At 42.3% G+C, this 26,855-nt stretch overlaps 1 protein-coding gene across 5 annotated transcripts in view; it reads right to left on the bottom strand.

Annotated features, from left to right (window-relative positions):
* Positions 1–16,203: 16,203 nt before the first annotated feature.
* ASTN2 (astrotactin 2) overlaps positions 16,204–26,855 on the bottom strand; it is a 981,001-nt gene continuing 970,349 nt past the window's right edge. For 2 of the 5 annotated variants that reach the window (XM_025359305.1, XM_025359304.1), the window contains one exon: positions 16,204–17,058. In XM_025359305.1, the coding sequence (XP_025215090.1) occupies positions 16,821–17,058 (238 nt within the window). In that variant the 3' untranslated portion in view covers positions 16,204–16,820. The remainder of the gene's footprint in view (positions 17,059–26,855) is intronic. The other 3 variants (XM_025359306.1, XM_025359308.1, XM_025359309.1) reach the window with 3 other exon arrangements.

Genomic DNA, 26,855 nt, shown 5'->3' with positions numbered 1-26,855 from the left:
TGCTGATCAAGAGGGCAACGCTTTGAGAACCACAGATGCCAGTCCCTTCAGCAATCCACATACTCACATACTCATATCCTAGGTGATAGGGATTCCCAAAATAATAATAATAAAAAAAATCACATGACTCCTTCCCTCAGAGAATTCTCTGTCTGTTGGTGCAGATATGAGTAAATGCATCTTTAAATTCCAATGTCAAAGATCCTCAGGCTTGAGGGCAAGAACATGTTGCTGACATGGAGTTTTGAACATGAGTAAGAGCCGCGCAGATCAAGAAGGGAGAGATCGGTGGTCCAGGCACAGGGGGCAGCCTGGACAAAGGTTTGTGGGTGGGAGGATGCACAGGAATGCACTTAGAGAACTGCAAGCCATTAGATGTGGTCAGAACATTGTCTAAATGTGGCTAATCCCAGGAGATGGGGCTGCAGAAGAGCCCAGGAGACTTAAAGGAGGTAGCACTTGAGCTGAGTCTTGAACAAATGGGATTTTAGAAAAATAAAAGAAGGGTAGTCTGGCTGAGAAGACCTCAGGCACGCTTGATTTCAGGATTCCACATTTTCTCCTCATTGGCTTTATATTCCTCTTCCAAATGTATAAGAGAGCATAGAAGTGGTGTCCTTTCACAAGAGTTTGTCTAAGAGCTGGAGTGGTGCTCTATGGTTCTTCCTGGAGGCCTGTTTGAGCTTTGCATGGAAAGGAGTAGCTCATTCTCCTGCATACCCTTGCATCATATAGAACACATTCCTTTCCAGGATAAAAAATATGTCAAGGTAACACAGACCACATGTAAAAAAGGAGGTGATCAGACATCCCATTTTCTTCAATCCTTAAAACAGTGACATAGTGCATCTATCCATCCATTCATCTGTACAGACACAGACACAGACACACACACACACACACACACACACACGCACACCATACCAGCACAGACCAAGCAGGTGAAATTTGCAAGGACCAATTTCAATTTCAAAACCTCTTTCCAAGGAACCAAAGACAGAACTTAGTTTCCAGACATTGTATGCACCATCCAAGACCTAAACCCAAACCTTGGTATTTCTCTTCCACTAGCAGAATGGTTTTCCTTCACGTTGTTACACATATTTCTTTGTGTTGATATTTTTAAAATATTTTCCACAAAGCTCCCTGCCAAATGCTTTCATCTCAAACATCTGCAGCTCTCCTGGAACTCATGTTAACACATACAAGGTATCAGTTGTTGGGACCTCATTCACCTGTAAATTTGTCTTCAGAGCCTGAAATTTGTACATGTTCACTCCTTCAAAAATACTGTTGCCCAAAGTTTTAGCCTACCTAAACCCTTCACAGTAGATTCTACCTGCCTTGCTAGGCTTATCTTTTACTGTCATCCCCATCCACTCCCTACCCACTCCTCAATTTTTACAGCCAAACCAAACTTCCTTTAGTTACCTTACCTTGCAGTGTTCTCTTAGTTCTGAGTTCTGGAACATCTGCCCTTATCTATACATACATACACACCTCACTCCTCTTTGTTCTTCATTTTAGAGTTTAGATGAGCTCATTAATGATCATTATTATAGCTTACGTTAATTGCAGACTCACTATATGACTGGCATGAAATTAAGTACTTCACACATAATCATTTACTTAATATATGTAAAAATCCATTGACATCGTAAATATCAGTATTCTCATTTTAAAAATGAGGAAATTGGGGCAAGAAATTTTAAATAAATTTCTCAATGACATATGACTAATAATCAGATGAAATCTGAATTTGAACTAAGGCAATCTGTTTATGAACTCAAAAACATAACAATGCCTAATGACACTCCTAGAAGGCTTCTCTGAGCCTGACCAAGCTAGAAGGCTTCTCTGTGCCTGACCAAGCCTGGAAACCCTGTGAGCCCGCATCAGTTCTTATTTCCTCCACAATTGTCTTAACCACACTATGGTAATTGTTTACTTATTTCATTCCTTAGATACACACAGCAGCTGCCTCTTATTCAACCTGTATCCCCTGACATACAGTAGGTCTTCTGTGATTATTTGAGGGAGATATGAATAAATTTGAACAGAGCCTGAGTCAAGTACCATCCATGAAGAAAACACATGCTAATCCAATTAGTGATATAAACTCCAGGCTGAAACTAAACCAATTAAGAGAACAAAGTTTTTCAGCATTTTAGAAAGGCCTGTTAACATAAAAATCATACATCAATTACCAATCTTTCTGATTTTTCATTAAAGAAGCTGTCCTCCAAAGACCTCCAACTGCTAAAGCTTTCCAAGATGAGTATGTTCTAGAGATAGCAAATTTGACTTTTTAAAAAATCAGTAATTCCAACTCTTCGCACATCTAAATTGCCTGTTTGGATAACGGAGTCAGATATGGAGGAGAGTTTGGTTAATCGAGTAGAAAGCTAAGGTTTAAAGCTTCGAGGCCAAGTGGGGAATTGGAACAGCCAGAAGGACAACTAGGCACCTGACATGTGGTAGGTATAACCAACACTAACCCCACCACCTAGGACATGGGTCTCAGTTTTCAATTGGGAAATGGGTCTCAGCCTTCGTAGGCTCAGAGGTGAGGGGTTGCCAAACTCCTTCTACTCAGGCTGAGATGGGTTCTACAACCTGAACCTGCAACTGGCAGCAAGGAAAATGAGGTGGCTTCTTGGATTGACCCGGTCTTCTTCTTTTGACAGTCTCAGGTTCCAAATGAGATGGTTTCTGGTCACCAGTTAATTCACAGAGCTGATGATTAGCCAGACTTCTAGGTTTAGACTTCATTGTGTGACCAGACTCAATAAGACATCTGACCTCTCGATTGTCATCGATCTTGGTCAGTTAGGAATTTGGTTCCGTTATCTATGTTCACAGTTTTTCTGGTAAAGCAACAGTATCTTTCTCTCTTCCACCCAAAGCTAGTCATTTTCTTTTCATCCTTTATTCCGATTTTTGCTTTTCTTCTTTGAGCTTCCTACCTTGTTGCAATTAGCCAGAAGGAAACTACAAGCTGTAAGATTACAGGCTACCATGCTACCAGAAAGATACCTAAAAATCCCATTGCACTGATGCTAAAGTCCAGACATTGCTGGGCTACTGGTCCTGAATGATCCGGCCTGGCCCTGTTTAATCCAGTAGCCACATGTGTCTACTGAGCACTTGAAATTCAGCACTGGTTAGACTGAATTTACATGTGTTGCAAGTCAAAAATTCACCACGGATTTCAAAGGTAATGAGGTTTTTCTCATAATAATTACTGATATTAATCACATTAAAATGTCACAATTTTAGATCAAACAAAATACATTATTAATTTTAATTTCACCTGTTTATTAAAAAAATGTTTAAATGTGGCTATTAGTGGGCCAAGCGCAGTGGCTCATGCCTGTAATCCCAGCACTTTGGGAGGCCAAGGTGGGCGGATTATTTGAGGCCTGGAGTTTGAGACCAGCCTGGGCAACATGGTGAAACCCCATCCCTATTAAAAATACAAAAACCAGCCGGTGTGGTGGTGCATGCCTGTAGTCCCAGCTACTCCGGAGGCTGAGGCACAAGAATAACCTGAACCAGGGAGCCACAGGCAGTGAGCCAAGATTGTGTCACTGTACTCTAGCCTGGGCAACAGAGCAAGACTCTGTCTCAAAAAAAAAAAAAAAAAAAGAAGAAGAAAAACAAAAATTAAATGTGGCTATCAGAAACCTTTAAACTACATATGTAGCTCACACTTTGTTTTTATTGGGTAGCACTGATATGACTGATAATATTCAGCCTCCATTCCTACCATTCTTCCTTTCACAATCTGTGCTCAAGGTATGCTGAATTTCTTCTAGGCTCACTAACCTTGCAAGTTCTCTATCACTCCCCAGCGTTTATATATCTGGAACATTCTTTCATTCTTTCATTTTCATCATCTAGCCTTATTCATCCTTTAGGCTGGAGTTGAAATATTTCTTCCTTGGAGAAGGGTGATATGTGTTCACCCTTCTAAATTTTAAGGTAGGGGCCCCTCTCTGTGACCTCACGACTCCCTTTGTTTCCATTCATCACAGTACTTGCCAGGCTGCTGTAATTGATTCTTTTCTGCCTCTCAGGATTGTAAGCAACAAAAATAAAGCAATTGCTACTATACACGGTACATAGTAGGTATTCAGTAAATACTTAAGAAGTGAATGAAGAAAGGAAACCTAATCTGATCATGCTGCATCAATGGTGCTACACACTATAGACCAAATCTGGCCCTCTGCCTATTTTTGTAAATAAAGTTTTGATGGATCACAGCTATGCTCATTTATGTATATACTATCTATGGTTGCTTTTGTGAAGCAGAAGTCTGTAGCTGCGACAGAAACAGTATGGCCCACAAAACCTAAAGTATTTATTATATGGCTTTTTAAAGAACAAAGTTTAAGCCAGGTGTGGTGGTGTAGTCCCAGCTATTTGGGACTCTAGTCCCAGGTACTTGGAAGGCTGAGGCAATGATCCCAGGAGTTCAAGGCTGCAGTGACTGTGCCTTTATGCTCAAGCCTGGGCAAGAGTGAAACCCCATTTCTAAAAATAACACAAACTCACACACACACAAACAAAAAAACATAAGTTTGTGGACCCCTGTCCTAAAATACAATGCCCAACTTTTCAGAACATATCCCTGCTTATCTGTTTGGACTTGTCGGATAGTGACTCCACTACAATACCCCTCCATTTCAAATGTACTGAACTATTGGAAGTGCCTGGAAATCTCCTACATTCTTGTGCTCATCTATTCCATCTCCAGACCACATTGTAGGTCTCCACACTCTATATTATCTAACTATTTTACATAATATATAAGAACATGAACATGTATTCACTTATAAGTCTTTATTCTGAAGAGCAGGTACAACCCATTCATTCAACACATATTTATTCAGTGCCCAAGATGTGCCATGCCCAATTTCAGGAGTTGGAGATAGAATGGCCACTGTGCTTATAACACTTAGAACCAAATAGAAGACTATTCTCTCTCAATTCTGTGTTTCTACTGACCAAACCAGTGACAGGCATGTTGTAGTCACTTAGCACATGTGTGAATGAATGAATAAATACTTTTTAACTAGAATCACACTTCTATCTTTATTTAATGCTATAAGCAGCAAGATGAAATTAAGGGTCAGACTTGATTCTATTCCCAGCTTTGACAGGCAGGCAGGCAGTAAATAATGCTTAAGGACATAGAGTTTGAAGGAAAACTGCCTAGGCTTGAATCCCCCACCTTTGCCACTGGCTCTCTGCGTGATCTGAAGCAAATTATTAGATTGTTGTGTGACTCATTAAAGTGGGGATAAAAATGTCCATCTTAAAGACATGCCATGTAGATTAAATGAGCTAAGGTTATAGAGTGCTTGACCAGTGCCTGGTACCTACTGAATGCTTTACTAGTGTTGGCAATCATTATCATTGCCATTGTTATTGTTATCACTGCCTAAGCAAGGCCACGTGACAGTTCTAGGAGCCTCATTGATAAAATGGGGACAACAGTATCTGTTCTGCCATGGGAGTCCAATTAGAGACATCAGTAAGAGACTTTGTAACCTGTGAAGTACTCTCCAGATGTGAACTGTGGTGATATCTCCCAGATGTGTGGGTCAAACCGTCACTGACACATCTGCAAGGAGCAAACATCTGGAGGCCTGGCATGCCATCATCTCATCTCAGCCTCTGCTGCCCTTCCCCCCTACTCTAGCTCCTTTCCCCACACACCCCTTTTCCCACCCAAGGGCAGCGTGCCAGTTCCAAGGTTGCAGTGAGAAAAATAACATTCTTCTGTTCTCTGTCCAGTGTGGAAATTCCATCTCTTTGCAGTTTCCATCATGTCAGAGTTGCACTGAGGGTCCATTAAGGCTCCTTATGGGAAGGGAGGAGTGTATGGAGAGAGAGAAGGAATGGGAATCCCTTTTACTGGGATTTTTACTAGCACCCCTAGATGAAATCTTTCCATCCAGTCACCAAAGTGCTTATTGGGTCATGGCTACTGCTAGGAGGTGATTTTCTAAAACCAGGCTAACAGCAAAAGAATGCCTCATTGAATCAAAGTACACATCCACTGCAATTTTTTTTCCAACCATTTTTTTCCTCTTTGCTTTCCCAAATACAACAGTGTCTGGGTTAGTTCTCAAAGCAGTTTTGAATTTAAGGCTGAGATTGCTTTGTAGGGTGTCCCCAAAAGGAAGTCAACTGAGTTCAACACACATTTATTTTGCATCAACTTTTTTTCTGGGCACTATGCTGGGCAGTAGAGGTCTGGAGGTGAATGGAGCATTGCACTGTAATTATGGACTCCACAGACTCTGGGGGAGATAAGTCACAAAACCCAGAGCTTTCCAACATGCTAAGTTAGGACTGGTGCTTGGGAATTTCAGAGGAGAGGGCAGGTACCAAGACTTCATATTACCTGAACCCAGTACAGAATCAAGTATATATTAGGTCCTCCATAGGGATGTCATGAATGATTAAATGAGCTCCACCTCTGAGGGTTCAAGGAAGGCTTCCCAAAGAAAACAGTATTAGATCATGGTTGAATATATATGTCATAGTTCACAGGCTGCAAGAGGCAGCTATAGTTTGGCCCAGAGGAAAGTTACTACAAATGTTTGAGAGGGCTTGGTTCATAGGTTTCAACCTGTGAGGGAAGGCTGGAGAAAGAGACTTGAAGAAGCCAGATCATTCCAGGGTCTTCGTAGCAAAAACAGATAAAAAAATCTAATCCAGGCTCTACAGTTCAACACGTTCCAGCTGTTCCTTTCTTGTATCACTCTACTCAAAGTTCAGAGTGTTGGGAGTAAGAATCTAGTTGGCCACATGCAGGTCTTATGCTTGGGTAGCCTGCGATGGAAGAACATAACACTATGATTTAAGTTCCACCAAGATCATACCCAGTGAAGCTGAGGTGGTTCTCTACTCCTTTCTTCCAAAAAGAATCAGGCATTGATCAGAAGAAATAACTGTTTCTGAGGAGCCAATAGAGAAATTGCTACTGTCCACTAAAGCAAGAGTTAGGCAGAAGGAAAAAAGCTGGCAAGAATATACATACCTATGGAAGCAGAATGGGTAAAGATATGGAGGTCTGAAAAAACAAGGGATGGGCAGGGAACTTGAAGCAGCTTAGGTATAGAGCATAAGACAAAAAGGTCTTATGAACAGGGTATGAATAGGGCAGAGCATGACAATGCTTAAACTCCATTCTGCACTGTGGTGTGAATGTGATAAGGCAGGAGGCTATGGAACCCAGTGCCACTGTTGCCTGTGTCACTGCTGCATGAAAATATTGTGTTATTTTAGCTCAGCATAAAGAGAAGTTCTATGAATGTGACATCCACCTGACATCAGGTGAATAGATTAAACAAGTCCAAATACCATTAACCCAATTACAGATGTGCTGAGTGGGTTCTGAACTTGGCTCATTCCCAGTTGGAAGTTTCACTTGGAAACTCAAAAGAAACAGGGGCAGAAAATTCTCATCCACACCCAATGTACCATGTCCTCAGCCAACCACAGAAACCTCTGCGGCCCAATAGTCATCCTCTGTTCTGTTTTTGTTTGTTGATTTTGTTTTCAGTGTAACCCCCAGCGTCTTATGTAACAGAAAATAAGGTTGAGTGAGAAGTTCTTTCTCCCTAAATTTAGATTTAGGTTTTGTGGGAACTAATAGTGATGCCAAAGGAACGAACAAGAGAAAAAAAAAAAAAAAAGAAAAGAAAAGAAAAAGCAAAGCAAACCACAAACCTTTATGCAGCACTTACTGTGTGTCACATTCTATGCCAGGCCCTTTCTGATTTATTTATAGTGTCTTCCTTACAAGGTCTGAGTGAGGTAGACACATCTGGTGATTCCGTTTTTTTTTTTTTTTGGGGAGGGGGAGAAATAAATGGAGCTCCAAGTCTGCTAAGTTTCTATGTTTGAGGAGGCTGAGAGTTGAACTCAATTTGTCTGACTCCAGAGATTAATATTTATTCTTCAGAATTTCTCCCTCCCTTAACAATTCCTTATGAAGGTGTTTTGTTCCCTGTAACAGGGACCTGCATCTCATCTTGATTGAGTCTCAACCTGTAACTCTCTAGTGATAGAAAGCTCATCATATTATCCTCCCCTTCCCAAAAAGCAGCCCTTTATATGAACACTCCCTAAGTAAATCTTTTGTCTTAACTCTATTCTCTTGAACTCCAACAAAGGGGTGCATTCCTTCAGCTGCATACTTACTATTGCAACATCTGAAGATGGGGACTGGGCCTTGGTGTATCTTCCATGTAAATGGACAGACTCTGTGTGCTCTGGTTGGAAAGGCTCTTGGGAATCATCCATGTTTGTGATTCCCAAATATGGCATGTATCAAAGCCATCCTGGGAAAGTTGCAAAAACACAGAGTCCCTAGACATAATTGGAATCTCAACGAATGTGGCCCAGGAATCTGTATTTTTCCCCAAGCTCCCAAGTCATCTGGATATTTGAACCCAGTTCCCCAAATTATATTGCATGGAAGATCAAGATCCGAAGAAGGAAAGAAATTTGCCTAGGGCTACACAGTCAATGAGTCATGCTTTTATTTTCTGATAAAAAAAAAAAAAGGCCAGCCTTGATGATCTTTGCAGACAGCTCCTCTAAGACTTGCCTCTTGTTCTGCCCCAGGAAGGCTGTTCGTTGACTGTGGAGTTGAATAGATTGCAAGTGAGTGAAGAAACTACGTCATCCCTGATCATAAAACCTAGTGAACTGCAGCAAATAGGCTGGTATTTGTGCTACAGAACTGCCTGGGGAGGCTAACCCACTTGGCATTTGCCTTGATTTCTGAGAAGAGGTAAAGTTTTCCCCCTATTATTCTCTACTTGCCCAGAGGTCAGAAAAGCAGATGGACCTGGGGTTACCATGGGGTCAGAAATGCATTGGAAATAAAACCAAAAAACACTCTACTCTTGGTTCTGGCACCTTTATGATCTTGAATGGGTACTTTTTCATTTCTGGCCCTCAGTCTCCATATTTATAAAATGGGAGCACTGGCCTCTGGAGGAGTTATGAGAATGTTGTAGAGTGACCATGTTTTAGGCGAGAACTGCACCCTGGCTTCTTCCTAATGGCATGGCTCCAGGTAAATCATCTAAATTCCCTGAGCCTCAATACTTGTTCTGTAAAATGGGAGTGTTGACAGCTACAATATGGTGTATGTCTGACAACTAAATGAGATACTTCAACCAACATGCTTAGCACAGACCCTGGCCATGGAGTGTTCAACAAAGGGCAATTGCTGCTCTGGTCGTTACTGAAATTTGTCCTTCTAATCCAAATCCCCAAGAGATCAGCCTCTCTGACCAAGGAGGAGAGCGCTAAGGACTTACATTTGATTAGACTTTTCTAGTTCCTATACCCATCATCTCTTTAGTCCTTCAGTGGCTCCTTAGCAAATTCATGAATGAACGTTCTGGTAGACTCCAAAATGAATTGGTCTGGGACTCAGAAGAAAGAAGCCCATGGTCTACTCAGGCTTAAAGATCCTGCATGAACACAAACCCATATATCAACCTCTATTTCCTCAACTACAAAGGGTAGATCATGAGCCCCATTCCAGAAGACTTAAGTAAAAATGACTTTGAAACTGCATGGAGCAGTATGAGCACACATTTCTTTAGTATCTAATGTATGATTTAACCTATGGGCCCTGGAGACATAAAACACAGCCCTATCCAGGAGCTCAGATATATTAGGGGAAAACAAATATCTAAAGGCATAATTAAAACCCAATGGGTTAAGTAGGAACGTCACAGATATGTGGGGATTATGAGAACTGAAAGGTGGAACTCCTGTCCTGAATTTGGGGCTATGGTCAGAGCAATTTTCCTAGTATAAGTAACACGTCTGCTCCAGGAGTTTGCTCTGTTTACCCTCTCCTTTTCCAGTTGCAGGCCCTAAGAGCTTGAAAAAACAATTAGTAAAGCTGAAGGATTCTTCAGTAAATTTCTTGTCCGGCTAACCTGTTTATGAAGAGACCCTGAGGGCAAGACTAGGGAGAAACTAGAGTCCAGCAGCCTGTTAGTGTCAGGGCTGGGTCCAGAATCTGAATTCTGAATTACCCATTTGGGGTGCTTGTGACTATCTAAACTGACAACCTCCCCAGTTTCCCTTTCTCACACACACACACACACACACACACACAAACACACACACACACACAGAGGCATACATGCCTCCCTGTCCAGCAGAGCACACCTGTAGCCCCTTGCCCTCCCCTGCTGCCAACTCTTGTAAAACAGGAAAACAGAACAGCTTGGCTTTGGCTATAACATGTACAAACACTTGAAGCAAAGTTTCCAAAGGGAGACAGACAGTGAACGCCTTTCAGGGTCTGGCAGTTTTATGGGCAGAGGCCAATTAAAAAGCATACCCGCACACAAAGCCCTTGGGTTTTGTTTGGCTGTGGCCTTCTCTCCAGGCCCCTTGTAGGCTGCATTGACAGTACAAATTGGAAGGACCACTGTTCTTGAGGGATCCTGGACATTCACAGTGCTGCTGGGGGATCTTCCTTCAGGATTTCCTCATTCGAGGCATCAGGCTCAATTTCAATGGGTGCTAGCTATGGGCTAGGTCCAGGGCAAGGCTCCAGGGTTCAGAAGGAATTCTAACCAGACCATGCCCTTGTGTTGCTCATAAGTCCTTTGGAGAAGAATGACATTGAGTGAGGAAAGGGCTAAAATGAAAGTAGGGAGTCCCCACTGTGAGACCTCGGAGAAGAGTTATCAACTCTTCTGGGAGAAGGCAGAAGGCCTCAGGAAGCCAGTGTAAGACATTTAGGGTGGATCTGCCCACGCTGGAACTCCACTCCCACCTGCAAGTGATGAGAGGGGATGAGCAAAAGGCATTTTTGAGACTTTTGTGTGTCTGGAGAGTGGGGAGTTGAGTTCACAAATGACAACAATCAACATGTGTAAACTGCCTGTCACATGCCAGGTGCTGTTGTAAGTATCTAATGTAAACTGACCCATTTAATCCTGAGAAAAACCTTATGGAGGACTATTTCCTTTAAGTAGCAGAGAGATAAACCAAGGCATGAACAGGCTGTCACCTGCCCAGGGCTACTGAACCATCAGCATCCCATGGTTTGTGTGGCCAGGACAGGGACTCAGGTTGACTCTGGGGCAGTAGAGTTGTCTGGGAATGTGGTGTTGCAGAAGAAGCTGAGTGTTAGGGAACTCCAGGTCTCCTTGCTCTGCGGCAACCTGGTTGAGACTGTGACCCTCTCTAGACTGGCCAGAGACAGTCATCCTGCTGTTGTCAATCTCAAAGGGAGGTAGCGAAGATAAAAGAGAGATTAAAAGTGCTCTTTGTACCTGAGTCATCATCTGATATAATCTTTCACATCCGTGACACATAGATCTCCCCTAGTGTAGTGGGGGTACATGGAGAACCCAGGGCCCACAGAGGTGAACGGCTTGCTCAAGGTCACATAGCAGCTCTATTTCAGGAGCAAGACTAGACCAGAGGTCTCTACCTGAGGAGACAACAGAGTATAGTAGTTAAAATTCTGGAGTCCAGTGAGATCTGGATTGAAATCTAGTTCTGCCACATACTAGCAGCCTGAGACCAGAAAGTTTCTTAAATTCCTTCAGATTCATTTCTCAAATCTTTGAAAAAAATGATAATTTATACATCACGGAGTTGTTAGAAGTATATGAAATGATATTTATGTAAAGAATGTCTTATGGTAAGCAATGAATTAAATGATGATGGTGATGAGGATGAGGATAGTGAAGATGAGGAGGAAGAGGAGGAAAAGAAGGAGAAGGAGAGAACTTAGCACTATTTCTATAAGTCCAGTATTTTACACTTCCACAAAATTCTACACTATTTACGTATGCCCTTTGCTATGGTTCCCACACCTGCATTTGAAAGTCATAGCACATTTGTGCATAATTACACTCAGGGCCATGAATGGTTTTCACATAAAGCTAAGTTATATTCTCAGCTCTCTGATGTCCCAATGACTGTTTCTGCATGATGTAAATCATGCCTCATCCATGCACACTGTCCGTTGAACCCATGTGATTCATCATTCACTTCATGCCCCAGCTAGTTCTGCCCAGTGTAACACTCAGTCAGCAGTGGGGAAAGATAAAACCCAAGTCATCAGGCTTTGGTTAGCGAATCCTACTGAGTCAACTTCCTTGACACCTGATCTGAGGATCCAGCCTCATCACTGCAATGGCCCTAGCTCAAGCTTCCTCATCTTCCTCCTAAACAATATCTATAGTCTCCTATCTAGTCTCCTTGCCGCTAACTCTCTCCTCCCCACTGTCCTACTTTGCACCCCGAAGGGGCTTTTGAAAATGCTTATCTGCCCATGTCACACCTCTACTTTCAGTCCAGTGCCTTCCAATGGTCAATGTGGTCTGGCTCTGACAGCTTCTCCAAACACATCCTCCATCTCCCTGACCACACCACTTGTTCACTATCCCTCAAATATGGCACACTTTTTCATCAATATGCTTGTCTCTCTGTCCCTCATGCCCTTTTTCTCCTACTCTACTTATTGAACTCTTATAAACCCTTGACTATGAAGGTTTTCCTGATGATGACTTGCCTTCCAATGGCAGAGTCCATTGCACCCACCCTTTCTCATGTAAAGAAGTCATTTTAGGACTGGCACAGTGGCTCATGCCTATAATCCCAGCACTTTGGGAGGCCGAGTTGGGAGAATTGCCTGAGTTCAGGAGTTCGAGACAAGGTTGAGCAGGATAAAGAAAAATTACAATACAAAAAAATTACAAAAATTAGCTGGGTGTGGTGGTGTGCGTCTGTAGTCCCAGCTACTTGGGGGACTAAGGTGGGAGGATTGCTTGAGTCTGGGAGGTTTGAGGCTGCAACGAACTGTGTTAGTACCACTGCACTGCATTCTAGCTAGGGTGACAGAGTGGGATCCTGTCTCTTAAAGTCACTATAATAACTATTTATTAAGAACTTTTGTTTTCAAGTACCCAAAGGCTTTATATACATCATCTAATTTAATCTTCCCAACAGTCTTTGAAGTAGTATATTTATCCCTTTCACAGATGAGAAAAATAAGGCTTAGAGAGGTTAAGTAAATGCCAGCTAACCTGAGCTTATTAGTTAGCAATATTTGTTGAGTTTGCCTCCTAAATTTCTCTTAAGGGTTAGCCCTGCCTCACTGTAAATTGCACAGCCAATATTTAAACCCAGATTGGCTTGACTCCAGAGTGTCTGATTTTATCACACTGTATTTAGTTAGCTAAATTCTGGGAGTTCCTTAAGGGCAGGAGCTAGATCCTGTTCATGTTAGTACTCCAAACCTGGAAATCAGTACTCAGGTATTGGTTGGAAGTTAGACTTAGTTTTTGACTTAAGATGGAGAAGGGAGGTACTGCACTTAGTAGCCCTAGCAGGTAGCGTGCTTACACAGTGCCCATCATTTGGAATTACTTAGTCTGCTCAAGTATAGATCTCAGTATCTCAATACCATCACTTACTATCTACAGGATTTGGGGCAGGTTATTCAGTCTGCCTAAACCTGAGTTTCTTGAATTGTAAAATGATCACCACAACAGCACATGACTGTTTTGCCCATGGTTAAATGAGATAAGTATGTAGAGCCATCCCTATGATGAGGATTCCTTAAATGGTAGTTACCAGCATTTGTCTGTAGGGCACACTTTATCACAAAGTCTGCTGAGAGAAGATATTTCTTTACCATCCAGAAGGATGAGGTCATTTAGGGGTGATTTCCTATGCACCCCTAACACACACCTTTGTGTGTTCACAACTTCTTTATATGGCGGTGAAGACTACACAAGAAGTCTCATCCTTGCCAGCATATTGTGACATGAGCTTCCCTGGCAAGTTCCATGGCAGCGTATGGATCAATCTGGTCATGCAGATGCCAGGGCACCATACCTCCCAGCTTCATTTACGCGTCAAGAATGTTTCTTTTTTTTAACCACACACTTCTCTTTGGGGGTCTTGTTATTGCATTAAATTCCACTATGGTGACCACTTCTCTTTGAGTTAAGTTTTTGACACCAGTTACAATTCACATAGCTGACAGAGCTGTTAATCATTAATTCTTTCTTTTAATCAGAATTATCTAGGCCTTTCCCACCCAGATTTTCCTAGATATCTGCCCAAGATTCATAGTATTATGCATATTGTCTCTGTCAGGAGAAAAAAGAAAAAAATAAACAAAAACACTATATACTGCATTGGATGCATATTAACTCCTTTATCATTCAAGCTGGGAAACAACCCCTTGAGGTGGGACCAGCATTGACTCCACTTTGTTGATAAGAAACCTGAGGTCAAGTTACTCCCTTAAGGGCAACAGCTGGTGAACAGCAGTGTTGTCAGACTCAAGCTAAATCAGGCTCAGACCACCACACCAGCACACTGAGTGTTGTAATTTTCTGCAACCGTTGAGCTAAATTGTTCCTCAGGTTGGGTCAAGACAATGGAAAGCTACAGCAACTGGATAGCTCTCCGAAAACCTGGGACCCAGGCCCAGCAAACTGATAGCTCTCTGAAGGCCCATGTATACCCAGGAAGTGGTATACACAAGAGGCATTTAGAAGCTCCACCTGTATACTTAGAGAAACATAAACCCAATAATAGTAAACTTCCTGAAAAAGTGCCTTAGAGCTTAGACTGTGAGAGGTTGAGAAGCTTCCCAGGCACCAAGGTTGGAAGAATCCCTTTCTGCCTTGTTTGCTTTTGTGTTACCTATTTCCCCATATGAATCTGAGTCCTGGGGGCAAAAATGTCCTCAGTATGTAGGTTATCGGGAAGGGGATTGTCAATCTCATCAACATTCGCCAAATTGAGAAGTGAAGTAGCCATTGTTTTTTCTTTTTTACTCACCACTATACAAATGAGGATAGGCATATTTGGAATGGCTTATCTTTTATTGATAATCAGTATCTTTTCCTCTTGTGAAACCCCACAGTGCTATACTCTCTTCTCTTCACAGGTGTCATCTTTGCATTATGATATACCTGACCTACATCCCATCTGCTCAAGCTAGGTAGCCTATTTGAGCTAATACAAAGGTGTTAAGAATTTATAACACCTCTTTGTACTCATTACCCTCCCAGGGAAGGGTATACCGGAAGCAGTGCAATTATCATTTAAAAGGAGATTTCAATTACACCTCAATAAAGCTGTTTCAAAAATAGATACATAAAGGGAGATTCTAATGTTGGAATGTCTCCCCCTAAGCTACCATCACCTCCTTCATGGAAAATGACAATGGTACCCCTCTCTTTAGGGCCTTCTCCAATCCATTCTTCACCCTGTAGTGAGAATGATTTTCTTAAAGAGCAAGTTGACTATTTTAGTTATATAAATAGTCATGGATGCTCCAAAACAGTGTCAAGCTTCTTTTCCAAAGCTTCCAATGCCTTGCCAAGGTCCCAGCCTCACCTTGCCAAGCTCCCAGCCTCACCTTTTGACACTTGTTACTTTGATCCCTACTCTTAAGAAAAGTTTTCAGTCCTTGAAAGAGGTGTACTCTCTCTTGTCTCTGGGCTTTTGTTCATATCCCCTCTTGCTGGAGCAAATCCCATCTTTTTTTTTTTTTTTTAAGTTGTCAACTAGGCTGGAGTCCAGTGGCACCATGTCGGTTCACTGCAACCTCCACCTCCCAGGTTCAAGCAATTCTCGTGCCTCGGCCTTCCAAGTAGCTGGGATTGATTATAGGCACATGCCACCATGCTATTTTTTATTTTTTGTATTTTTAGTAGAGATGGGGTTTTGCCATATTGGCCAGGCTGGTCTCAAACTCCTGGCCTCAAGTGATCGACCTGCCCTGGCCTCCCAAAGCGCTGGGATTACAGACACGATCCACCATGCCTGGCAAGCAAATCCCTTCTTTTTCACCTCTCTGTCTGGCTTATTTCTCCTCATCCTTTGGGTTTAGGTATCACTTTTTCAAGGAAGCATTTCAGGAGCCCTCCAGTGTGTCTCATGCTCCAACAGTGATTGCAGAGAACCTCCATTCTTCCTCTAGCACAGCTTGAAATGATCAGACTCCTTCTCTATAATTTCCACTGGGCCATAAGTTCCCTGAGGGAAGGAAGCTTCTCTGTCTTTAGTTGCATATGCTCTGTGACTGGCACAGGGTAGATACTCAATAAGTGAATAAACAGAGGTCTCTCAAGAACATTCCTTTGGTAAGAAATACTACCCAAGCAGAAAGAGAGACAATAGGAATTTTTAATGCATGGACAGGCCTGCAGGGGACTCTGGGCAGACTCACAGGTAGCAGGAAGAGGCAGGGTCCCACAAACTCAATAATGTCCAGCAAAAAAGAGAGAGAAGTCCTTAAAGACCCATGCTTCCTCACTGCAACCATCCTCAGAGCTTCCTTCCTGGTGCTGAAGAGGTCAAAACTGTGTCCTCTAGGGGTCAGGTCAAAACTGTCCCTCCATAGGTCTCCTCCAGGGGTCCATGGCAGGAAGAAAGCAGAGTGTGGCAGGAAGGAGGAAGAAGAGCAAAGGCCGCTTGGTCTCCACCTGAAAACTTCTACCTCAGGATTGACAGCCATCCATAAGAAAAGGTTTAAAAAGGAGAGACTTTTGATAGAGTCAAATAATATCTTTGAAAAAATAAACGATAGAGAAAAATGAATAATTCAAAGGTCTCTGTCCACTATCCACAGGAGAAACCATTTGCTTTGGCCTTGCTGGCAAGTTTCATCTGCTAGGCCCATCCTCAGCTGTCCCCCAGCCCACCCAGGCCCCAGGATCCAGGAGAATACTGCTCCCCCTCCCATGGAGAGTCTCTGTGCTCACGGAGGGCAATACCCTCCCTCACCGGCCCTTGGACTCCCCGTACGTGTTCCGGGCCATTGACACCATCTTCTCCTCACACGTGATTTTGGTGTCCTTGAGGATGCTGTACCACACCATGCCTGCAGGCCGGACCTCCTCGCTGCGGCAGAAAAGATAGGGCACCGTTTCCACACGGCTCTGGATGTAGGCACTCCGCAGGAGGCTGGAGCAGTGGCTACTCACCCTCTCCAGCCGCCGTAGAATCAGGTGGGCCTTCCTGAAAGGTAGGATGAGACAGCCATGATTAAAGAAGCTCAGATCAAGAGTTAGGCCTTTGAGGTAGTGAGTAAATGTCAACAAACAAATGAGAACTTCTTCTCCCAACCATTTCCTATCTATTCCGGATCGGAGTGTGGAACTTCAAACACTCACTCAAAAATTACCCCAGAACCTGTCTTCTTCAATTGTGCAATGTGTTAAAAAAAAATGAACAAGAGTCATAGCCTTTAACCTAATATTTTTACTTCTAGGATATGGGAGCCCTAGGAGTTTGAAAGTGACCAGCCTTGGACTCTGATCAAATAGATATTATTATAATGATTAAAAAGCAACAAGAACAACTAAAAGTTATTGACACCATATGCTAGACACTGGGTATGCACTTTACATATATTTTAAATTTTGTATTTAGCCTTTATAACTATCCTGAATGTATTGTCTACCCCCTTTTAATGGCTGAGGAGCTCAAGCAAGGCTCAGAATAGTGACACTACTTGACTAAGGCAAACATCAAGTTGGCCACTGGAGTTGGAAATAATCTAAATCTAGGCCTGACCACCCACAGTCCCTTTCTAACTGTCTGTGTTCTCATTTCATGAACTCTTTCACACTCTTTTCTCCCAGTCTGGAAACTTTGAAATCTTGCCCTTTGTGATTCCCTTTCATCAAATATATATATGTCCCCAAATCAGAACTTTTCTGTGTCTCATTTTTTTCCATCTTTAAAAAAATGATGATGGTCTTATTCTCAAGTTGAGTACGAGAAATGCCTAACGCCTGATATAGAGCTCAGAGTAAGCTTCTAATAAATGATAGCTACTCTTATAAAGGATTGCTGGAATGAGCCCTCAGGATCAAGGTTACGCTGAAGACTAGCCTTACCAAGAATCATTCTGTACTATGGAGGATAACCTTAAGAACTTTTCTAGAGCCCTATAGGGTGCTGCTGGGAGAAATCTGATGGCTGCATAGACAAATAAAGCCAGGAAGGATTGTTGCAATCACCTAGTCCAGGGTTTTTCAAAGGTGGCACTATCGACATTCTGGGCTAGATTTTTTTTTGTTGTGGGAACAATCCTATAGGACATTTAGCAGCATCCCAGGGCTCCACCTACCACCAATAGTACCCTTGCCCCAGTCGTGAATTGTCAAAATTCTTTAGACATTGAAGAATTTTCAATAGCACCCTTGCCCCAGTGAAACTGTCTTTCGTCATTGCCAAATATACTCTGGGGGCAATATCACCCAAGTTGAGAACCACTGACCTAGTCTGACCCACTTTCATTAAAAATGTGGAAACTGAGGCTTAGAGAAGGAACAGAATGTCTTTATCCCAGGTCACATTACAAGTCAGCTTCAGTGTAAAGCTGTCTGTCTCCATGTGGAAACCACTTTTCTCTATGTTCCAGCATCTTCAAGATGCCCAGGCACCCTGGGAGGCTACATGAGAAGTTCTCTCTCCTGCTGTCCTCTCCATGCCCCTCTGATACCACAGGAGGGAAGGAATTTTACAACAACAGACCCCACAAATGGGAGACTGTGTTAGGCACCTGCATAGCAGCTGAAAAAGGACCGGGCTTATGTGTGTACATTTTGTGGGCACAATTTATGAGGTGCCTTTCAAAAAGTCCTCTTTGTATAGTTCACCACTTGGGTGGAATATTTCCTGAGGTGCCAAGAATTCATCACTTCATAATCACACTCAAGCCACAGTCCTCTTTCCCCTTGGGCAAGTGCCCCCCCAAGAGGAGCCTGAGGAGTTTCTTTTCCATCCCTTCTCACTTGAGTTCTTGCTTCATTCTTTAATAATTCTGTGTCCTGGGGACATTTACTTAACATCTCTAAATCTGTTTCTTCATTTGAAAAACGAAACTGTTGTGAAGTTGAAGGAGATAAAGTCATTTCTTGCTGATTTACTGAGCATTTATTATATGGCAGAACTTCTGGTAGAAAAGATGGACAAATGGAGATGATAATACGAGTGACAAAAGCAATTATAAAAGAAGTCACGAGAGCTGTGTGAAAACAGAGGAAGGTACTTAAGTAGGATCAAGGATGTCCAAGAAGACTTCCTATTATTTGTGAAACATGTGTTCAGTCTCCTAAAGGAATAGGAGTTAGATAAAGAAGAGTAAAAGGCGGCTGGGCACGGTGGCTCACGCCTGTAATCCCAGCACTTTAGGAGGCCAAGGCGGGTGGATCACAAGGTCAGAAGTTCGACAGCAGCCTGGCCAACATGGTGAAACTCTGTCTCTACTAAAAATACAAAAATTAGCTGGGCGTGGTGGTGGGCACCTGTAATCCCAGCTGCTCAGGAGGCTGAGGCAGGAGAATTGTTTGAAACCATAAGGCGGAGGTTACAGTGAACAAAGATTGTGCCACTCTACTCCAGCCTGGGCAACAAGAGCAAAACTCCACCTCAAAAAAAAAAAAAAAAAAAAAAAAAAAAGTAAAGGTAAAAGTACAGAGATAAGAGATGCATAGATGTTCTAAGAATCTATGGCTGCAATACAGTATACAAGTAGGGACACAGGGAAAACTGGAAGGAGCCAGAGTCAGGCTGCTGGAGCCTAGCAGCTAGGACAGTGGTTGTATGGAGTAATGATACATCCATAGGCTCCAGAACACCGACTGCTCAGGTTCAAATCCCAGCTCAGCCACTCACTCTGTGCGATAGTGAACTGCTTTACCACTTGTCCCACAGTTTTCTTACCTTACCCACAAAATGAAAATAATAACTGTATCTACCAAAGTGTTATTTTTAAAATAAAAAATTAACAAACACATAATAAACTGTCAATAAATGTTAACTATGATTATTGTCTTGAGAGTAAGTGGGAGACTTATCGAAATATTTCAAGAAGCAAAGTAACAGGTTTGGAGCTGAACTGTTTAAAAATACTTCTGGTTGTTTGAGGAGAACTGAGTGGAAGGAGGCAAAACAGAATTAAACCAAGTGGAGGCTGGGAGTGGTGGCTCATGCCTGTAATCCCAAAACTTTGGGAGGATGACATGGGTGGATCACCTGAGGTCAGGAGTTTGATACCAGCCTGGCCAACATGGTAAAACCCTGTCTCTACTAAAAATACAAAAATTAGCCGGGTCTTGTGGTATATGCCTGTAATCCCAGCTACTCGGGAAGCTGAAGCTGGAGAATTGCTTGAACCCAAGAGGCGGAGGTTGCAGTGAGCCAAGATCGTACCATTGCACTCCAGCCTGGGCAACAAGAGCAAAACTCTATCAAAAAAAAAAAAAAAAAAAGTAACCAAGTGGAGTGCACAGTGAGGTGTTAACTGTTTCCCATTGTTGTACTTACAGGTGTTGGTTTGATTTTTCTCTATACTGGTAAAAAAAGCTTCTTTTCTTGGTTTGCTCATCCATGCAAAGGGAACAGCAGATGGCTCACCTCATAAAGTTATAGTGAGGGTTAAGTCAGTACATGTCAAACTCTTAGAAAATTACTTGGCACAAAGTAGCACCTGATGCATGCTAGAAAGTATCATCACCATTATCATTACTACCACCACCATCACTCTCATGGCCATCATCATTATTATATATCATTAGGTGTATTTTGTGTACCAGGCCCTGCGACTGATATTAACTAGTTTAAGCCTTGGGTATCTTTATAAGTCAGTGACAAGAGACAGGCAGACAGAAATATTAACAGCCTCTAATTCGGGGGCATTGCACTGGGCTGAGGAACACTAAGCATGCTGTTCTGGGAATATAAAAGATGGACATCAATCCTCAGTTTGGAGACTCAGAGTAGTCTCTCAAGAGGATATCACACCTGAGCTAGGTCTTCAATAATGAAACAGCATTTTCAGGTAGATGAGAAGGCAGAGGAAATTGCCCATCCCAACTTAGACTGGAGAGAACATAAACCACTAGTTGTTTGAAATAACCAGTGCAAAGAATAGGTGGGAGACCAGTGAGCTTGGCAGGGATCAGACCAGGCAGACTCTTCCAAGTCATGATGTAGTATTTGGATTTTATTCTGGGCAATGGAGAGACATTTTCTGATTAGACAGTCACAGAAGTAAGCGATAAATATAAATAGAAAATGATGTTGGAAAACACAATTCTTCCAACATGCCCAAATGCCCTTCTTCCAAAGGAACAGACAAAGCCTCCTTTTGCATGGATTAGGAAAATATATTTGGAGTGAGAAAATGATTTTGCCTCTAAGGAACACCTTGAGTTAGTAACAAAGGCAAAGCTAGAACTAGGGTTCCTGATTCCAGAGTCAAGATGAAGTGTTGGCTCTGGAATCCCAGATTTAAATCCCAGCTCTATAAATTACAGCTATGTGGTTTGTGAGCAAATTCTTCAATGCCACTAACTCTTAGTTGTAGCATCCATAAAATGAGAATAACAATTTTGTTGGGAGGATGAGATACTATGGACAATTTGCTTAGCTCTAAGTAAATGTTAGCAATGATTGAAAGCAGAATATTACAGTGAAAAGGACACAGGCTTTAGAGCCCATAAGGGCAAGTTACTTCACCTTCCTAAGCCTCAGTTTTCTCTTGTATAAATGAAAATAGAGATATTTATTTTGTAGGGCTGTTGTTAGGTTGAAATGAAATGATGGCTACAGGCATCTAGCACAAGACTTTGTACATAACAGGCACTGAACCAATGTTTGCATTTAGAAAACAAAGAAGAGGCCTGGCGCGGTGGCTCTAGCCTGTAATCCCAGCACTTCGGGAGGCTGAGATGGGCGGATCACGAGGTCACGAGATCGAGACCATCCTGGCTAACACGGTGAAACCCCATCTCTACTAAAAAATACAAAACAACTAGCTGGGCGAGGTGGCGGGCGCCTGTAGTCCCAGCTACTCGGGAGGCTGAGGCAGGAGAATGGCCTAAACCCGGGAGGCGGAGCTTGCAGTGAGTTGAGATCTGGCCACTGCACTCCAGCCTGGGCGACAGAGCGAGACTCCGTCTCAAAAAAAAAAAAAAAAGAAAACAAAGAAGAATTCAGAAAGTGAAGCCATGGAGAGAAGGGTTTCAGGTGCTCAAAGGCTGGGAAGGAGAAGGAAGAGTGGGAGTGAGAGAGACCAAAGGCAAAAATGCTGTCTAATAAATTGTAGTCAATAGAGATCCATAAATCAAAAGGCCAGGTGTGCTTCAAGTTTTCCCTGGAGGGGAAATCATAGGTCAGAGTGACCACTTTTCTCAAATACCAGAAATGAAATCTTCCTCATTGGAGATAGGACCAACTGGGATAGGAAGCAAGAGGTGAGGGAGGGCCACCACATACTAATTTATTGTTTTATCAGCAGGTGAGACTGAGACAGGAATCGCTTGTGAAAGAGTCAAGGGCTGGGCCCAAATGCCACTTTTCTGGGAACAATTCTATTCCCAGCAGCATTCCCCAGTCAGCTGTTGACTCACTAATCAGACAGGACAGAGACCCAATTTCTAAGGGGGCCCTGAAATGGAAAAAAAGAAGACAGGCAGGAAGAAAACATTTCCATTCGCCTCCCTCCCTCCTCCCTGCCTTCTGGAGTTCAGCTTAAGTGTCTCTGAGTTAGCTGACCCCAAGTTTAATAAGAATTGAGGACATGATGTGGTTGCACAAAAATGGGAACATAACCTTCAGAAGTGGAGAGGACAGAGGTTAAGGGAAGTAATGGCTTTATTCATGGTGTCCTCGTCAGGCTCCATCTGGAGAACCTCCGACACTTCTGGTAAGAGGGACACATGTAAACTGCAGCCAGATCATGATGCTGAGGGGTGTCTCAAAAGCAAGCCTGCTGAGCTGAAAGCAGGAATGGAGAGTGCCCATGGAAGAGGAGATTGAGGCCATTAGTTACATTGTTGTAGCAACAAAAGACAAATGGGCAACAATCTGAGGGTCAGGGATGATAATGACTATAATTTATTGAGCACCCACTATGTGCCAGAAAGTGTACCTATGCAACATTATTCTACATCTAATCTTCAACACAATTTTAGAGTCTACAGGTGATAAAAAGAGCTTCAAGCCAGTCATTGATTTGACCAGGGTGACAGGAGGATAGGGCGAGGTTTCAATCCTCTGCTGTAAGGCACCAAAGCATATGATACAGCCACCCTAAAACTACCAGAAGACACATTTGGCTCAAAATAATAAAAAATGTAAAGCTAAAGTCCTCTAAATTTAGAATGGGTTATTTCATGTGGCAGTGGGTTCCCCATCACTGGAGGTGATTAAATCAATTCTGTTTTAGAAAGGGGTGTGCTACAGTGGGAGTCGTAACAGTTGTCATTGTTGTTTATTTGTTTTTAATCTAAAAGGCATGAGAGCCTTGATCCACAGAGAAATATCATCTGATGACCACTCACTTCACAGCAAAATCTGCAGTGACACAATTGCCAAGCACTGAATTCCTGAGCTGAGAGGACCACTTTTGCTGAGGCTCTATTCATGACTCAAAGTCACACTGAAATTTCATCTTCAGGAAGCCTTCCAGATCTTCCCAGCTATCATAAGTCATGTTTTCCCATTTGCTGCTGAAGCATTTTATTTATTTGTGGAGATACATATCACATTTTTTCTTAGTTGTGCACATATCTTGGGATGCGATGTGGTTTCACAGCACACCAGTTGAATATCAGAAGACAATATTCTAAATTCAGACTCCAACACTTAGAGTTTAGACTTTGCAACTATGGACAGTTTACATAACTCCACATGATTCTCTGTTGCTTAATCTTCAAAATCTATTGTTCAGGAGATTAAATGAAATATAAATAACTGGGCCAATAATAGATGCTCAACTAATAGTTCCCACCTGCTTCTTGGACAGTGTAGGTCTCCTCTGGTGTCCAGCTCTTTACCATGCAAGAATAACGAATTAATAAATGCAAACTGCCGGGCGCGGTGTCTCACACCTGTAATCCCAGCACTTTGGGAGGCTGAGGCGAGCGAATCACTTGTGGTCAGGAGTTTGAGACCAGTCTGGCCAACACGGTGAAACCCCATCTCTACTAAAAATACAAAAATTGGCCAGGCGTAGTGGCGGGTGCCTGTAATCCCAGGTACTTGGGAGGCTGAGGCAACAGAATCGTTTGAACATGGGAGGCAGAGGTTGCAGTGAGCTGAGATTGCACCACCGCACTCCAGTCTGGGCGACAGAGCAAGACTTCGTCTTGAGGACAGGGGGAGGGGGGGAGGGAGGGAGGGAAGGAAGGAAGGAAGGAAGGAAGGAAGGAAGGAAGGAAGGAAGGAAGAAAGGAAGGAAGGAAGGAAATGCAAACTGACTTGAAGTGAGAAAATTTTCAGTCCTTAGCTTTCAAAACACAGCAACTCTTTGGCAAGGGTCAATAAAGGGATGAAATGGCACAAAAGTATCATGTGGACCTAAAGAAATAATCAGGCAAGTGGGCAAAAGGTTTATGTGGATTTGTTTATAATAACAAAGAAATTGTAAGAAATATGTTGGTTGTTAATACAAAACCAGATTAATGTGTGATACAGTCACATATTTGCATGACTAAAGGACCCTTAAAAAGATAAAACATTGACATATGTATCTGCGGGGAAAAACTTGTACGGCATATTATTAAACAGAAACAGGCAGATATTAGAACATAGTTCATGGATTTGTTAAACATAGTAGAGATGATAGAGCTATGGTTGTAGACATGAACATATTCTTAAGCCTGTATCTGTTTCCCTATCTCCATGCATTTCCATATCTGTATATGGAAATACATATGTACACTTTAACAATGCAATCTCTGGGGTAGGTTTGGGATTATGTGGCCGAGAGGTGCACAATTTTCATTATTTTATATATTTCTGTATCATTTGGATTTTATATAATGAACAAGAATTATTTCAGAACAAAGTCAAATGAAGGTATTTTCATTTTAAAATATGAATATATACACATATATTTTTAAGCTGATGTGATGAACTTGTGCAATGAAGCCATGGTTTTATGACTTTCCAGTAGTTCATCAGGGTTACTTTCAAAATAAACCTACATCAAATTTAGCCTCAGCTTGCTCCTATCCAACAGAAAGTCAAAAGCTCAGATACTGCCACTGGTTATATACCTTTAACACCAGGTTTGAAATGTGATTTGTAAGGTGACCACTGAAAATGTTTGCATTTACTTTTTCTTTTCATCCACTCAGAAGAAATCATAAGACTTTTTCAAAAATGTGTTCTTTGATGACAGAAATGACTGAGTCTCAACTGATCCAAAGCTATTTCAGTTGGAACTGATAGGAACTTCAAGACAATAACTAACCTTGCTATATACTATCAGTGGGGAAAACAGATCCATGGGACACTTGTTCAACGTCCAAAGTCAGTGTGTTTTGTTAGTATTTCTTTGTTAGTAATAGTTAGTTGGTATTAGTATTAGCATTTGTTTCTTAATTGAAGGTAGAATGGAAGATATCTTTAATTCTAAGATATGCCAATGCTTTAATAACAGCCATTCAAGAAAAAAGGAATACAATGCTTAATGTACACGTCCGCTGTGCACAATCCGTCCTGATTTTAGAAATGCCAAAATATACAGAAAAAAGTTAAAAGTGCCTCTGAGATTACAAGATTATGACCCTAGAAGCCTAAGTCTGCTCTTGTTCCCATTATCTTAAAAATTCCGAGAGTTAATTCAACATATCCAAAGAAGCAGCTAACACAATCTTGGAGGAATATACAGTGACATCCCAGGCTTGTTTGTTTTCACTAAGAACACAGCAGGGGATGTGTAACTCTTTTCAAATCCCATGGCATGTTGAGAAAGATCCTGTGATGATTTCTGCAATCTGTTCCTAATGCCTGCCATGGAGGCAAGAGGAGCTGACATCATAAATACATCATTCCTGGTCCAGATAGATCAATTTCATGGAAGCAAAATGTCCTCAAGAGCTTGCTGTCTCCTCTCTCTCAATATGCTCAAATGTAACTGAAAGTATAGAGAAGCCCAAGAGTGGTCAAGGATGTTCTGACCCGAGAAAATTCTGGTCCCTGGCCACCTATGAGCTCGGTTTTTCAAGTCTCCTAATAGGAAACTTATGGCTGGGGACAGCTGGGTGTCAGCAGGTCTTCTTCGAGCAGCTGTTTGCAGTAACCTGTGATCATAAGAACTAGGCTCTGGGGGACACTGGCCTGATAGATTTATTCGGCAGAGGTAAGAGATGTCCTTTTGTCACTAAATCTTATGGGGACACATATGACCACAGATATAGGAAAGATCTGAAAACATTTTGGGGTTTAGTGATTACATAGTCGAAGAGAATCCTAATAGAGCTCATCTTATAATATCAGTCCTCAATGTACTCCTGGAAAAACCTCTTATCACTCTAGCCAACCTGGGTCCCTGAAAAACAAAACGTGCAGGGCTGGAGGTGAAATGATACTAACGATGTGTCTGTTCTCTGGTCTTTATGACCTTCAGCGTTTTCTGGTTCCTTGGCTTCCCAGCTGGAAGAGACTTTGGAGTTCAGCCCTTTCATGTTACAAACGAGGTCCAGAATGGGGATGGCTTGTGTCCAAGGTCACACAACAAGTAGGTGACAAGGCTAGGACAGAATCCCTGGGCTCCTGGCTTTGGAGAAGCATCTTGCCATCTCTTATTTACACTGTGATGTTCTGCACACTTGCTAATCCTTGAAAGGCAGAGCAAATTTATCCAAATTGCTCCTCTGTTTAAATTAATTCAAGATGGATTAGAGACTTAAATGTTAGACCTAATACCATAAAAATCCTAGAGGAAAACCTAGGTAGTACCATTCAGGACATAGGCATGGGCAAAGACTTCATGTCTAAAACACCAAAAGCAA

The sequence above is a fragment of the Theropithecus gelada genome, chromosome 15, assembly GCF_003255815.1.
Source record: "Theropithecus gelada isolate Dixy chromosome 15, Tgel_1.0, whole genome shotgun sequence".
Taxonomy (NCBI): domain Eukaryota; kingdom Metazoa; phylum Chordata; class Mammalia; order Primates; family Cercopithecidae; genus Theropithecus; species Theropithecus gelada.
Note: the sequence above shows the minus strand (reverse complement) of the source record. Positions and strands in the feature narration are given on the sequence as shown.